Source organism: Rhea pennata, chromosome 6, assembly GCF_028389875.1.
Source record: "Rhea pennata isolate bPtePen1 chromosome 6, bPtePen1.pri, whole genome shotgun sequence".
In the NCBI taxonomy this organism is placed as follows: domain Eukaryota; kingdom Metazoa; phylum Chordata; class Aves; order Rheiformes; family Rheidae; genus Rhea; species Rhea pennata.
The window spans coordinates 24,120,953-24,133,679 of NC_084668.1; the positions used below are offsets into that span (position 1 = coordinate 24,120,953).

General features: G+C 34.5%; 1 protein-coding gene across 4 annotated transcripts in view; it reads right to left on the reverse strand.

Moving 5' to 3' along the window:
* Positions 1–12,727, reverse strand: part of GPR155 (G protein-coupled receptor 155) — a 36,059-nt gene that overhangs the window by 7,428 nt on the left and 15,904 nt on the right. For all 4 annotated transcript variants that reach the window (XM_062578459.1, XM_062578457.1, XM_062578458.1 and 1 more), the window contains exons 3-12: positions 11,577–11,976; positions 10,034–10,199; positions 8,594–8,749; positions 7,685–7,768; positions 6,272–6,392; positions 4,223–4,307; positions 4,047–4,137; positions 2,683–2,932; positions 1,869–1,970; positions 1–134 (exon numbers count right to left, since the gene is read on the reverse strand). In XM_062578459.1, the coding sequence (XP_062434443.1) occupies positions 1–134; positions 1,869–1,970; positions 2,683–2,932; positions 4,047–4,137; positions 4,223–4,307; positions 6,272–6,392; positions 7,685–7,768; positions 8,594–8,749; positions 10,034–10,199; positions 11,577–11,976 (1,589 nt within the window). The remainder of the gene's footprint in view (positions 135–1,868; positions 1,971–2,682; positions 2,933–4,046; positions 4,138–4,222; positions 4,308–6,271; positions 6,393–7,684; positions 7,769–8,593; positions 8,750–10,033; positions 10,200–11,576; positions 11,977–12,727) is intronic.

Consider the following 12,727-nt stretch of genomic DNA (forward strand, 5'->3'; position numbering starts at 1 on the left):
AGCAAACAGGCCAACAACGAGAAGTAAACACAGCAACACATGTCTGCCCAGCTGTTTGTCTCCAGTCTGTAGAAGCTGTTCTTCCTGTGCCAATATGCAAGTTTGAGCACTGCACTGACTCACACACTGATCAGCTGAAAAACAAACCAGAATTTTTCCTTAGGCTTCTAACTTAACAAGTACGGCTTATCTCTAACTCCATGAGCAAACGTGTTAATGTACTACCGTTACTTGCTGGAATTACTCTGTAAGTATCTGTACTGAAGTTACAAAGTTTAATGCAATAATTTTAATGTTAGCTTTATCAAAAATCCATTTAGACATCTGTTCTCAAATGAAATGGTTGCTTACACGCACACAAAAAAAAAATCAAAGAAACTTATTGCAACAGAAGTCCTCTTTGAAAGGTTTAATGCAAAACTTATGTTGTGGTTAACATTTCAAAATCATTACTAGAAATAATGAAAAATTAGCAACTTCTTTGAGCATTTTTTTAAATCTAGAAATAATTTCTGGAATATGTATTTCAAATATAAAAACTCTAAAATAAATATAAATACTCTATTTTTTTCATTCTGTATCTCAGCCTTGCTGAGTTCTAGATCAGACGAACAACTTTATCCTATTTATATACGTTCTGGTATTGTATTTTTGAAATGGTATATCAGAATATTGTCACAATTCTGTCAATCTAAAAGACAAATACGCAGAGAATGGTTGATTTTTTTTATGGTTAGAGAACTTAAAGAAATTCTGAGTGTCTTCCGGTAGATGGCAGTAAAAAACTTCCTGGCAACAAAATATCTAAAAATTTGCACTATATACTTGTCACAGCAGTTCAAATGAGATATGAACTCAAATGAGATAGTAGAAAGATTATTAATTATTGCAGCTAAAGCTACACAGGTGTATCCATTACAATTTGCTTTCACTCATTTATAGTTTTGAAGCATTCACTTAGTAGGCAGAAATATTCCCACTTGATCATACTTGAGATAAACAGCATCTTATCTTTTAGGATAAGAAAATTAAACTTGTCTTCTTCCATCATTTGCAGGCATTCTTATGATGCTTGTCTGAATTACTTTAGAGAAAAAAAATAGTTGAAAATAACTATAAAGGGTATAAAGTTAGTATTTTGTGAGACATATGCCTAAGTATGTTTCAGTGTGAAATGATTCAGATTTGTTAAAAATTATACTATATCCAAACAGTGCATATGAAAACAAACTTTCTTGATAAGGATGCAAAAACAACAAGAAGAAAACAGGAAAAAAGAAAGGATGCACTACAGATAGCTTTGGCTATTGAAAGTGGCGTGAGATGACAATGGGTTAAACATGCAGAATTTTCCATCAGGTGCTGAACAGTCTCTCAAGCCCTTCAGCCACTTCTCTCTTCCTCAGACTTGGATAATACAGCAACATGGTCTTTTTATCTAGTCTGCATTATATGCTTGCTCCTCATAATTAAAATATGGGCTTCAAAGGCCTTTTTAGAACACCAAAGATATGAATATGAGAATGCAGAAAGTGTGTTTAAGTCAAAAACTGCTAAAATTGAGGGGGGATATGCATTCAATTTCTTATTGTCCAAACAAAAGAGTGATAAAAAGGTGAAGTTTGAATGCTCAGAAGGAAGCGTTAAAGTGGTAAACGAAACTGTTCATCTTGAGCAATGAAAGATTACCAATAACTGTCAAGCAAAAGAGAATTAAAGAAACAACTGACATACTGTCCAAGACTTGAATAGAGAAGCTAACCATGTACAGCTGAGAGAACAGCCCAAATACTTTCTTTGTGAGAACAACACACAAAAATGCTATGGAACAGTTTATAGTATTAAACAGGGATACGCTTTTGTATTACCTGCCTCAATTGGAGGAATCTTGCTTTCAATGGAATTTGACACTGTTTTGCTCTCTCTAGCACAGGATAATTCACCATTTGTTGTTTGACAAGAACAACAGCCTATTAAGCACATAGAGTAACAGGGATAGTTAGTTTCCTTCACTACCGTAATTAATTTTCTAAGTGCAACAAAATATACTATAAAGCTGTAACTATCATGCTCACAAATAACTTCAGAGGAAAAAGCAGTCATAACTCTTGCAATCCGCAGAGGGGGCATATGAGTCTCACTATTTATATATAGAAATATTTAACCTAGCACTACCACTGTGGAACAATACAGTTACTTTTAACCATACGAAAAAGCATAAGGTAAATGACCAAGAGGCTAAACACAAACAAGGAGGACTAGAAACATATTTTGTATCAATGTTGAAGGCATATAATTCATTTTGAAAGAGACAGTTTGGCAGGCAAACAGCCTAAAGTGACTGCTGGACTGTATTTATCACACATTTATCAAAACATCACTACTTTCATAAAAACATGCATATATATGTATATATGTATGTGTGTGTGTGTGTGTGTGTGTGTGTGTGTGTATATATTTTTTTTTTCCCGCAGCCACTTCCCCCACCCATGCAGTGGTAGTCCCCAGACTTCCCTTAGAAACATAAACCGAAGTCCTTGGACAGCTTCTATCTAGGTTTTCTTCCATCCTAGAATATCACTTCAAGTTGTAAACAACAGCTCTTCCCAAGTCAGAAATAAATTCAGAACAGAATTCTGTTGTATCTGAAGCTATTAGCATATTACACATTCACTTTTCTACCTTTTTCTGCAAACAGATGTGCAGAAGGTCCTGCAGAAGGCTGTGCAGAAGGCCCTGCAGAAGGCTGAGGCACTGTAGTTGATACCTGATTCCCCTCACTCTCTTCCACTTCAGCCTCCTCCACTGGGCTACGAGGTGAATATGGGTTCAAGATCTCATAATTTGACTCCTGTCTGTTTCTGCTCATGCACATAAGTGAGATACCTGACATCAATATGCTAACAAACAGGATCACAGCTGTGGTAATTATCTGTTAAGAGACCAAAGAAAACACATCTAAGATAAAGGAAAATACCTGCATATATTTTTCTTTCTAGCTTCAGTACTTTTTTGAATATTCTAATCAATGTATCCGAATAGAGACAGTTTTCTGCAGTTACTGCTCTTGTAGCATTGAAAAAGCGCTCAGTACAACAGACCAACTTTCTCAGCCTGAGTAATCTAGCTCCTTTTTTCTCATTTATTTTTCTTTTTAACGATGGGGACACATTTTATATAAATAAAACATTTTCCAAAGTATTTCCTATGAAATCCAAAAAGGTTCTCTCATCATCACCTTTCCTCCTCTCAGGATCATTAATGCTCCATTCTAAGTCCTGTTTACATACTTTTAATTCTAAAGAGGAATGTGCTCTTGACACCCTGACACAGCTTTATTTCCATGCTTTCTCCAATGGGGAACACCCCATTAATCATCCTTTCCTTCTAATCATCTGCCACCCATACCCAGAGTCCAATGTGAGGCTATTTTAGTACTTGTGAAAGTGCCATGAATAATCTTGAGCATCTTAATCCATAAGAAAGGCAAAGAGCAAACACCACAAGTATCTGCTCTAGTGCATTTCACATCCTTTGTCAAAAGGAACTATTTATTGGTAAAAACTGCAGTTCAGGCTCAGGGACTTTCAACCTTTGATTGAGCAGAGAAGTCTTCCTACTACACATGTAATGCAGATCCTATCTACTAAAGGCCAAAAGACATTAATTAGCTGTTAGACAGTAATAATTTTAGATAGTTGTCAAGCTAAACTACAGAGTAGACAACAGGAAAAGGACTCTAATTCATTATCACTTCTAAGCCTCCTTTGCGAGGTGTGTGTGTGGGGGAAGATAGCCTACTCCCTCTTTTTCTTAGCCATAGCTGCCCAAATGTAAAGGTCCTTGTTTAAACAAGTTTTTCTAATGGTCCTTTGAAGATATACATTTTATGTCAATCTAAAGCTGATCTTCTAGATACCATTGTTATGAAAACGTATACTTTGACCGAAAGCTACTTACATTAGAAGCAACCAGAGAACACAGTTTCTCAATAACGTATTAGACAAGGCAGAAGTAAGAAGAGATTAGGACAGAAATGTTCATACCTGATGTTTCCCATAAAAAAAGGCAGAGTCAATGCTGTTGTTGTTACGTTCACCAACTATTAACAAGATTCCTACCAGAAGTGTTGGGATACTGAAAGAGCAAAATACAAGCAGTCAAAGCAGCTTAATTAGCATGCTCCCACTTACTCTACAAGAAAACAGCCATATTAACTTACCCCCATCCAGCTATGATAATGAATCCTATGGGAATCTTTACTGCTTCTCTCTTCTTCAATAAGAACAAAGAGAAAGACAGAAAACCTAGGACAAATAGAATAAATGTCTTGTTTGTTACTAAAGAGGGAAGTGACAGTTATGGAGATGTTCTTTTTTCAGATCTTCTAATAGTCTAAAATTGTTTTTCTACATTTATTCCACCACAGTAAAATAGAAACACCTATTACTTCCCCCCAAAATATTATTAATTAAACATTGAAGACATTCTGGCACACTTCCACTTATAAATACTTAGGAAAGATCACAAATGTTTAACAGATGTGATAAGAATATTTAAGATATAAGTAACTAGTTTATTTACATATCAACAACAGTTGTTCTAGACTGACAATACTAACTTACCAGTTCGACATGTTGTACTCTGTAATAATGTCTCTTTAAAAATTGATTATTCCTGCATAAAGTTATTTTTTTGTGAAATTTGCATTTATTATTGAATTTATTTTTACATATATAGTATGTTTAGGTCTATTTTCTGAATCTGCCAATATAGCCTACTCCTTGGGAATATACCAGAAAACTCACTGACAAAAGCTCATTGACTATTTACTGCATTGTAGTTCAGCTCCTCAACCTGTAGGTCCTACCTGTGGGCTACTCTCTCCTAAGGGAAAATGACGCGGGAAATAAAAACAGGCAATACTGGGAAGTAACAAAGAGAGGGAAAAATGAAAAGTCGAAAAGACAGAAGAGGTAACAATGTAATGAATGGACAATATACACCCAGCACATTCTCTGTTGAAGATAATCACTGCCAAAGACAGACATGGTTAAAATACGGCTCTCTTGTTGCGTTTTACAAGATTAGTGAAAATATAACATGTTAGAACATTGACTTTTATGTAACTTGTAGCTTAATGGCCCATATCAGCCTTTCACTATGCAGAATGCAATAGGACTTAGCAATTGCAGTACACATGAGTGTCTCTTTGAACACCTATACATACAAAAATGGTTGTCTTTAAAAGTTAAAATAAAAAAGCTGTCTCACAAAGAGCACTTACTGTTGTAGCAAGGTTACCTCATCTAGAAAAATGAATTCAACATCCTAGCTTTTAGGATTTAAGGCAAATGACATAGGTGCCCTCTTTGAGTGACACTTTCCTTCATTTGCAGTATAGGTGCATGCCCATACCCAAACACAGCCTTTGCAAGTACCAATGAACATGTGGAAAAATGAGCTACACAAGTCCTCCAGCATAAAATCAAGTTCTCCATGCTGAAGCAAAGATAGTATTTATTTATGTAAGTTATACCAATCATGAGCCTATCCGCTAAACGCTGAAACACAACCTGCTCTAAAAAACACCATAGGAATTAAACCCTTAGACTTCTGGACTCGGGAATCATATATAAAGTCTCTTGAACAGCCACAATCTCCTTTCTAAACTCATTCATAATAAAGTTCTGCAAATTCTTTTATGCATCCTCCAACTCTGCCTACTTCAAGCAGTCCTTTTGTTATTCACCTACACCCACAGAACACATTTTCTTTAGAACTTGCAGTTGACAGTGGAAAAAAATGTTAAAATCACTATGGTATTTCCCTTAATTCTGTATTTCCTAGTCTTCTGAGCTATTCTTTTTTAATCTGCATAATGCTGAATAATTTAAAATCTTAAATTCTGCATTAATTAAAATTGTCAATAAACTTCTGCATTGCTGAAGAGCAACCTGTCACCATTCAGTCTGTTTATAATTGCTTCTGCCTTGAGAACAAGTTCTTGTCACTCATTACAAGCTAACAATGCTGCTATCTACAGATACCTACAGAACAAGACCTGTCTAGGCACAAACTACCAATAGAAGAAACAGTGCCTGACATTTTGGTCTGCATTGCTAGCACTTCAGCCTGGCAACAACTTACAGGTGTCTACATATAACATTTGTAGAATTACATATTAGTAATCACTCTGAAGAATATAATCCAATTATTTCAGTGCATTGATCTTTTATTATAATATCTAATTCTCCCCCCAAAGTCATACCTGTCCACAGGTAGGTGCTATAAAGTGAGCTGTACAGGAATATAAATACTAGGATCTGTATGGTGATGTCTTTCTCTTTAACAATGAAATTCCATATCACCATTCCAATGCAAGCAATAAACTGAAAAGAAAGAAGAGACACCATTGCTTGAATTTGGAAAGCCAGGTGGCAAGAAAAACCAAGTACAGTGCAGCATAGTTATGATAAGCTTTCAGACTCCATCCCCATATTCACTGGAGTGTAGTTTTATAAATTTTATAGTTTTCACAGCTGTAAAACACTGCAGTAGTAAGCCCAACATTTCAGTTACATCACTGACTACAGTACTCCTCCTTTTTTTTTTTTTTTTTTCTTTTTTCCTATGGTGACAGCACATATATAAAGCTTTGAGAAAGCTGGACTAAGACAAGTCAGGAAAAATACACAAATACATAATCTTAATTTTTATGTATCTTATAATAAGTAAAATGCAAAGCTTCTGTTAAGTACAAACAATTTATCTGAAATGATTTGGACACAAAGCCGAGACCAACAGGTATTGTTTAACCAAAAATTATACAAGTTTTGACCCTGTAGTACCTCACACAGAACGGTTTTAGTATTGAAGAAATAGGCTTCAAAGGTAATACAACAGTTCAAAAACATTTTAACATTAAATTCATGCTGTTGCACCTGAAATTCACATATATAATTTTATTCAAAATTTGACCCCATGATAAGACCTTAAAGACTTCATTATTTTGCACTGTATATCTCTCTAAAACACCTAAAGCACCTTCTGAACAGATATATTACAAGCACAGGCTGGTCTCAACTGCAGCTTTGCAGTTGACTTCAACAGAAGGAGAAACATGAACTCTATGTAGTTTTCTCTAAGCTTAAATAAGAATTAAAATTAATCTAAGTCATAGCTATTTGGCTCTGCCCTTCCTTAGCCACCAGCCATGCATTCCCATGCCTCCTCTCTGCAACAGCAGTGGCACCTGCCCGATGCCCTAGCGAGGGTAGTCAGGGACCTTAACCATCATTCGGGTTAGTTCTTTGCTTTGCTCCTTGAATTAGGTCACCCGCACACTGCTGGTCACCATGGCATTGATGGCATAAACTGACATGAAGGTGTCATTAACACTATTTGAAAGTAACTTAAAATGCTAAAAGTATAATTCAGAAGCTACTCTCCATTCCGATTTTTCACAGTTCTACTTCAGACACTGCTCTTTCAGATACATTCTGCCACCAGTAAGTGTCCTTTAATTCTGCCAACAGCACATTCTAAGCCATAAAAATCATTTAGACACATCACACATCAGATTCCCCTGCCCTCAGACAACTACAAAGATATGATTGTAGAGAGTAATCTTGTAATAAGGTTAAAAATAAGTCTTCTTTTAAGAGGTGTTCTCAGTACTGACCTGAGCAACAAGTAGATTTGTTGTAATCATATGAGGAAGCTGTTTGTATTTCTTACTCAGAAGAATAACAATAAGAGACCAGATCTGCAACACACAAGATAAAATTGAATTTAAGACTAAAAACAAACAAACAAACAAATCTCAGAAGAACAAGATGAATATTCTGGCAAACTAAGCTGGAATTAAACATACAATAAATCTTCTTGACAAGTTTCTTAGCATCATGCCTCATACAGTCAGCTCCACATCATCAGCTGCCAGTCCCTATGCCACAGGAAATATGGTCAGGAAAAAAAAGACATATCTGTGTGTTCTCTTGATGCTGAAGTATTTCCAGAGAGTATTGAGAGTTTGTCTATGATGTGCAGAAGCCTGGCTGTTCAATGATACGTAAATCCTTTAAGTCTTCAGGAATGAACAACGAAACTGGCAATCTGGCTTTGAAGAGTCTTCCACCTCACCCTTACTTAATCTTCCAAAATGACTTGTGACAGCAAGGGGCAGCCTTCACTTCACTTCACTTCACATGAGGATTTCAGTGAAACATCAGTTTATGAAAATCCCAGCCCCCTCAAACATAGAAGTTTTTATTTGAAAAAGCAAACAAAATAAGCACACTATTTATAGCACCTGTAAAGCCAAAATACAATTCACATTGGAAATCTAGGATGGCACATCCCTTTTTAAGAACCTAGTAACCAGAATTTTTAGAAAAGGAAATTAATAAAGCTAAATTAAAAATTCCCAATTAAAATTTCATAATTAAATATTCATTAATGTTTCAGGAGCTTCAGTTCCAACGGAAGTTTTTACATACCCTCCAAGATTATGATATCCACATATTTGATGTAATTATTCCCTGTGAGGTAAATTAGTACTGTTATGGTATCTCACTTTGCCAACACCTACCAGGGAAATGAGGCTGACAATACTTATGTCAAAGCTAACGTTTTGGAGTGCAGAAGCCAGCGGGTTGGGGTCCATAGATGGAATGGTCAACAGCCAAGCAGAAACATACATGATAGGGGCAGATACAAAAGTGCTTATCACCATGCCTGAGGTAATCTGCATAAAAAAAGGCAAAAAGAAACAAGAGCAGAGTTAATCAGATCTCAGGTTAAATAATCTGTCTTTAGGAATAACTCCACCTGTAAAATTATGCCCGTGACTTAAACATATATAGACCTTTAACCAATCATGGTGTTCTTTCCATGACAAACTAGTTATAATTTCTGTTTTTTACAGGCTGTTAAATGGATTTTTTAAAGAAGCTTTTGAAATATAAGGAATATAGAGTTCCCCACTGCAAATTCTTAGAGTTTTTTCACAGATGTCAAAGACACTATTGACTCTAGTGTAGGAGTGAATCTACAATGTCACAATTTACTTTTGGATGGAAATAGTCACACTGGAAATAAATAAGCAATATGTAGTTATGTAAATACTAAAAGGAAATGCATGAGAAAAAGAAGCCATATGCATTTACATTTAAGTGATTTCTACCTTGTTTTTTCATTGTTTTCTTCTTTTTAAAATTTACACAGTGATGGAATTGTGAGTTTTAAAACAGAGGTCTGTAGTATGAGTAGAAGATTTCCTGAGACTGTTGAGTACAAAATTCCACCTAACAAAGCTTTACTTTTAGTGTCCATTTTTTGCCAAAATGGAGAACATTAACAAACAAGGAAAGTCATGAGGAATGTTTTAATATTACCTCAACTGGGGAAAAAGAAAACAAAAAACAAACAGACAGAAAAAGCTACATGATTTATACCTTAAGTTGAAAAGGTAATTGATACACCCTATGTTAAAAAAATCAAATTCATTTCTATAAGGTTTAAATGGAGGGAAACACAGAATCAGTTAAACCACAAGATTTTTCCAGAAATTTTCAGCAGTTAGTCAACACTGTTCTCACTGAAATCAGTAACATTTGTTTTTTCCAACCAAAACAGCAGCTCAAAGACAAAGTTTTTGGAAAAAAAAAAAAGAAAAAAAAAAGATACAAGTTATTTATGGTCAAAGTTATTCTAGTTCTTCATTCTAGAATCATAAGTTAAAAAAAAAAAAAAAAAGAAAAAGATGACTTATTTAAAAACCTGCACTATCAAGGCACTTGAGACACCAGGAAAATTACTTTGGTTAATTAATAATTTTAATTCAAAATGTAATTCAGATTTTGGAGCCAGGCAGAATAAGTAAACCTAGAGAGTATACTACAGGGAAGTAATTTCAACAAGTTTTTTAAAACCTGTTGATCTATAAAATTAAGTTCAAAATTAATACAAACCGATAAAGAGCATACAATATACTGATAAAGAGCATACATATACTGATAAAGATACATACAATTCCTACTTCCATGTTGAATTGAGTTGCAAAGATCGCCACGCCAGGTGCTGCTGGAAAGACTCCATAAAGAAATGCATAGTTTGATAAACTGGTATGATTGACTACGTCGTCATTCTTGTCCAAGAGTTCCACCATTTCTCTACAGAGAAATGGCATCAGAAGTCTGAAAAGAGGGAAAAAAAATTACTCAGCCTATAGGCTTGGACTCCTCTTTGCTCAGAAAAGGAACTAACTGACATTTAAGGCCTGTCTGAATACTGTTCCTGATAAGTAAAATAATGATATCACTTTTAATGATTGCCTTTACTGCTACTACGACATTTACCACTTGCTTTCAAATTTGGTCAGAATTTAAAATATATATATATATATATATATACACACATATATATATAAAGAAACATTAAAAAACACACCAATTAATTTCTGGGATATAAATACATTTTCTAATGGTCAGAGATACCTTCTTTGTATGACTTAGTTTTCAAAATGTAAAATATAAAAACAAAATTCAATTTTCAACTGTTAAATTATTAGCAGCCACAATCAGTCATCAGCTATGAAAATCAGACCACATTATTAAGACTTCTAACATAAAACACGGACTCAAGTTTAAGTATTCAGTTCTGAAATTCTTTGCCCAGCAAAAAGAACCTCGATTGATGCTATTCTGTTTGCCTTTAGCAATATCTCAGATTTTACAAAGACTTGCTATTCGAGCCTTATGTAGAAATACATAGACTCACCAGTAAAGCAAAGTGATAATATTAACCACCATTCGTTTTTCTCATGTTCTTAGCACCTGTATCATTGATCTATTTAGAAAATTTTAATTACTTTAATTATTTTTAATTATTTTAATGAATTAATTGTACTGATACTCAAATCTTCAAATTTTTATAGAATTTTCATATCTTCAAATTTTACAGTACATATTTAATCAAAATAATAGTTTCATTATGCAAACTTAGCTCCATAGCAAATAAAATATTTAATTCACCAGCAACTGAGCTATATTCAAGGGAAGATAATGATGGCATAAGCTCTATATAAAAGTTATCTTTTATTCTAGCTCAAATATCAGACAGTTTAAGAGTGTGATGTGATTATTTTTAAGCTCAAAATAGTTTGGGAGATTTAAAGACAGAGCGAGCAAAACCAACCAATTTAGAGATATATCGTCTAATCCAAAGAAAATGCAAAGGTTAATCAAGTAATACTTACATTTACTGTTGTCTAACTATTTAATCAGCAAATTTTAAGCCACTAATTTTCCAAACAGCGATATGATGAAAAACCTGCAAACAGTTCATGAAGCCATAAAAGCTTTATTTTTTTTTTCATTGCAGAGTTTGACAACAGGTTTGTGGTTTGACTAACTTCAGTTAATAGTAATATACTATCATCCAAAATCCTTGAAGTGAAGCTTAGTACCACTACAACGAGTGAGAGCAAAGCTATCTGATCAGTATATTCACAGATTAAACATACCAAAATATTTTAAAGAACAAAAAACGCATAAGTAATAAGCTGAACTTACAGTTTAGCTGTGATGAGAAGGATCAGTGCAACAAACATATTCTTTGTCACTTTTTTTGTCTGTCCCACCATAGTTAGTCCAAGATAAAAAAGGGCAGAGCCAGAAAATGAACTGCCTAGTCCATCGAGGAAGTTTTCAAGATATTCTGGAATCTTCTGGCCAAGAATAAAGTTTGAGGCAATTCCTATGAAGACCATGAATACAATTGGGTTCTGCAAAACTCGAAGGAGCGCTAGGCCCACTATTTTCATTTTGCTGTGCGACAGAGTGCGATTATCCCTCCACTTCTGGATTTCACAGAAGATAAACCCAAGGGGGTTTAACATCATAAGAGATATTGGAGCCACTAGGTAAATGTACTGGAGATATTCTGGGTAAGTGGTTTGATATAAAGCTTCAACTAGAAAACAGGAAACGAGAAGTAGTGAGTGATAATATATCAGCTCCAAAATAAATTAATATTGAAATTAGTTTTTGTTGTCTGAAAACTAGAAAAAAAAATAGCCTTATCCTTCAGAACCAATAGCATTTACAGCTGATGTAAGATACAGTTACAAAAAGTACATCTATTCGCCATTAGGCCATAGTCACGTAATGAATATACTAAAGATCAAAGATGAACTATCCAGTACTATTTAATGATTCTATGAATATTCTATAGGTACAGAAAATAAAATCATTCTGAAACAAGGATTCTAATATTGCTAAGCAATGTAAATAATCCCACATGTCATTTGATTCATCCCAAATGCTAAACAAGGCAATTTTTCTCCCTGAGAGCATGGGAGAGTTGTGGAGAAACACAAGCATATTTGCAGGATGCAAGTTGTTGGTCATCTTAGAAAAAGTCTTATGTCTCTGAAAGGTGACCAGTTATCAATGGGTAAGTCAAGTGTAATCTTTCTACACTTATTACATAAAACACAACAAATTAATAATAAAATAAAAAATATATTAGAATAAAATTATTAATTAGTTCTGTGGAACTACACAGGATGAGAGCTATGACTATAGTTCTGGTTTCAGAGCGCAACTTGTTTTTGTGACCCTGGCTAAGCAATTAATTTTCAGAGACACACAGCTATGTTGTATTTGCTGACTCTGAAGATTAAGCCATTCACCTCCTCTCTGATCTACGTGGTTTGTCTGGA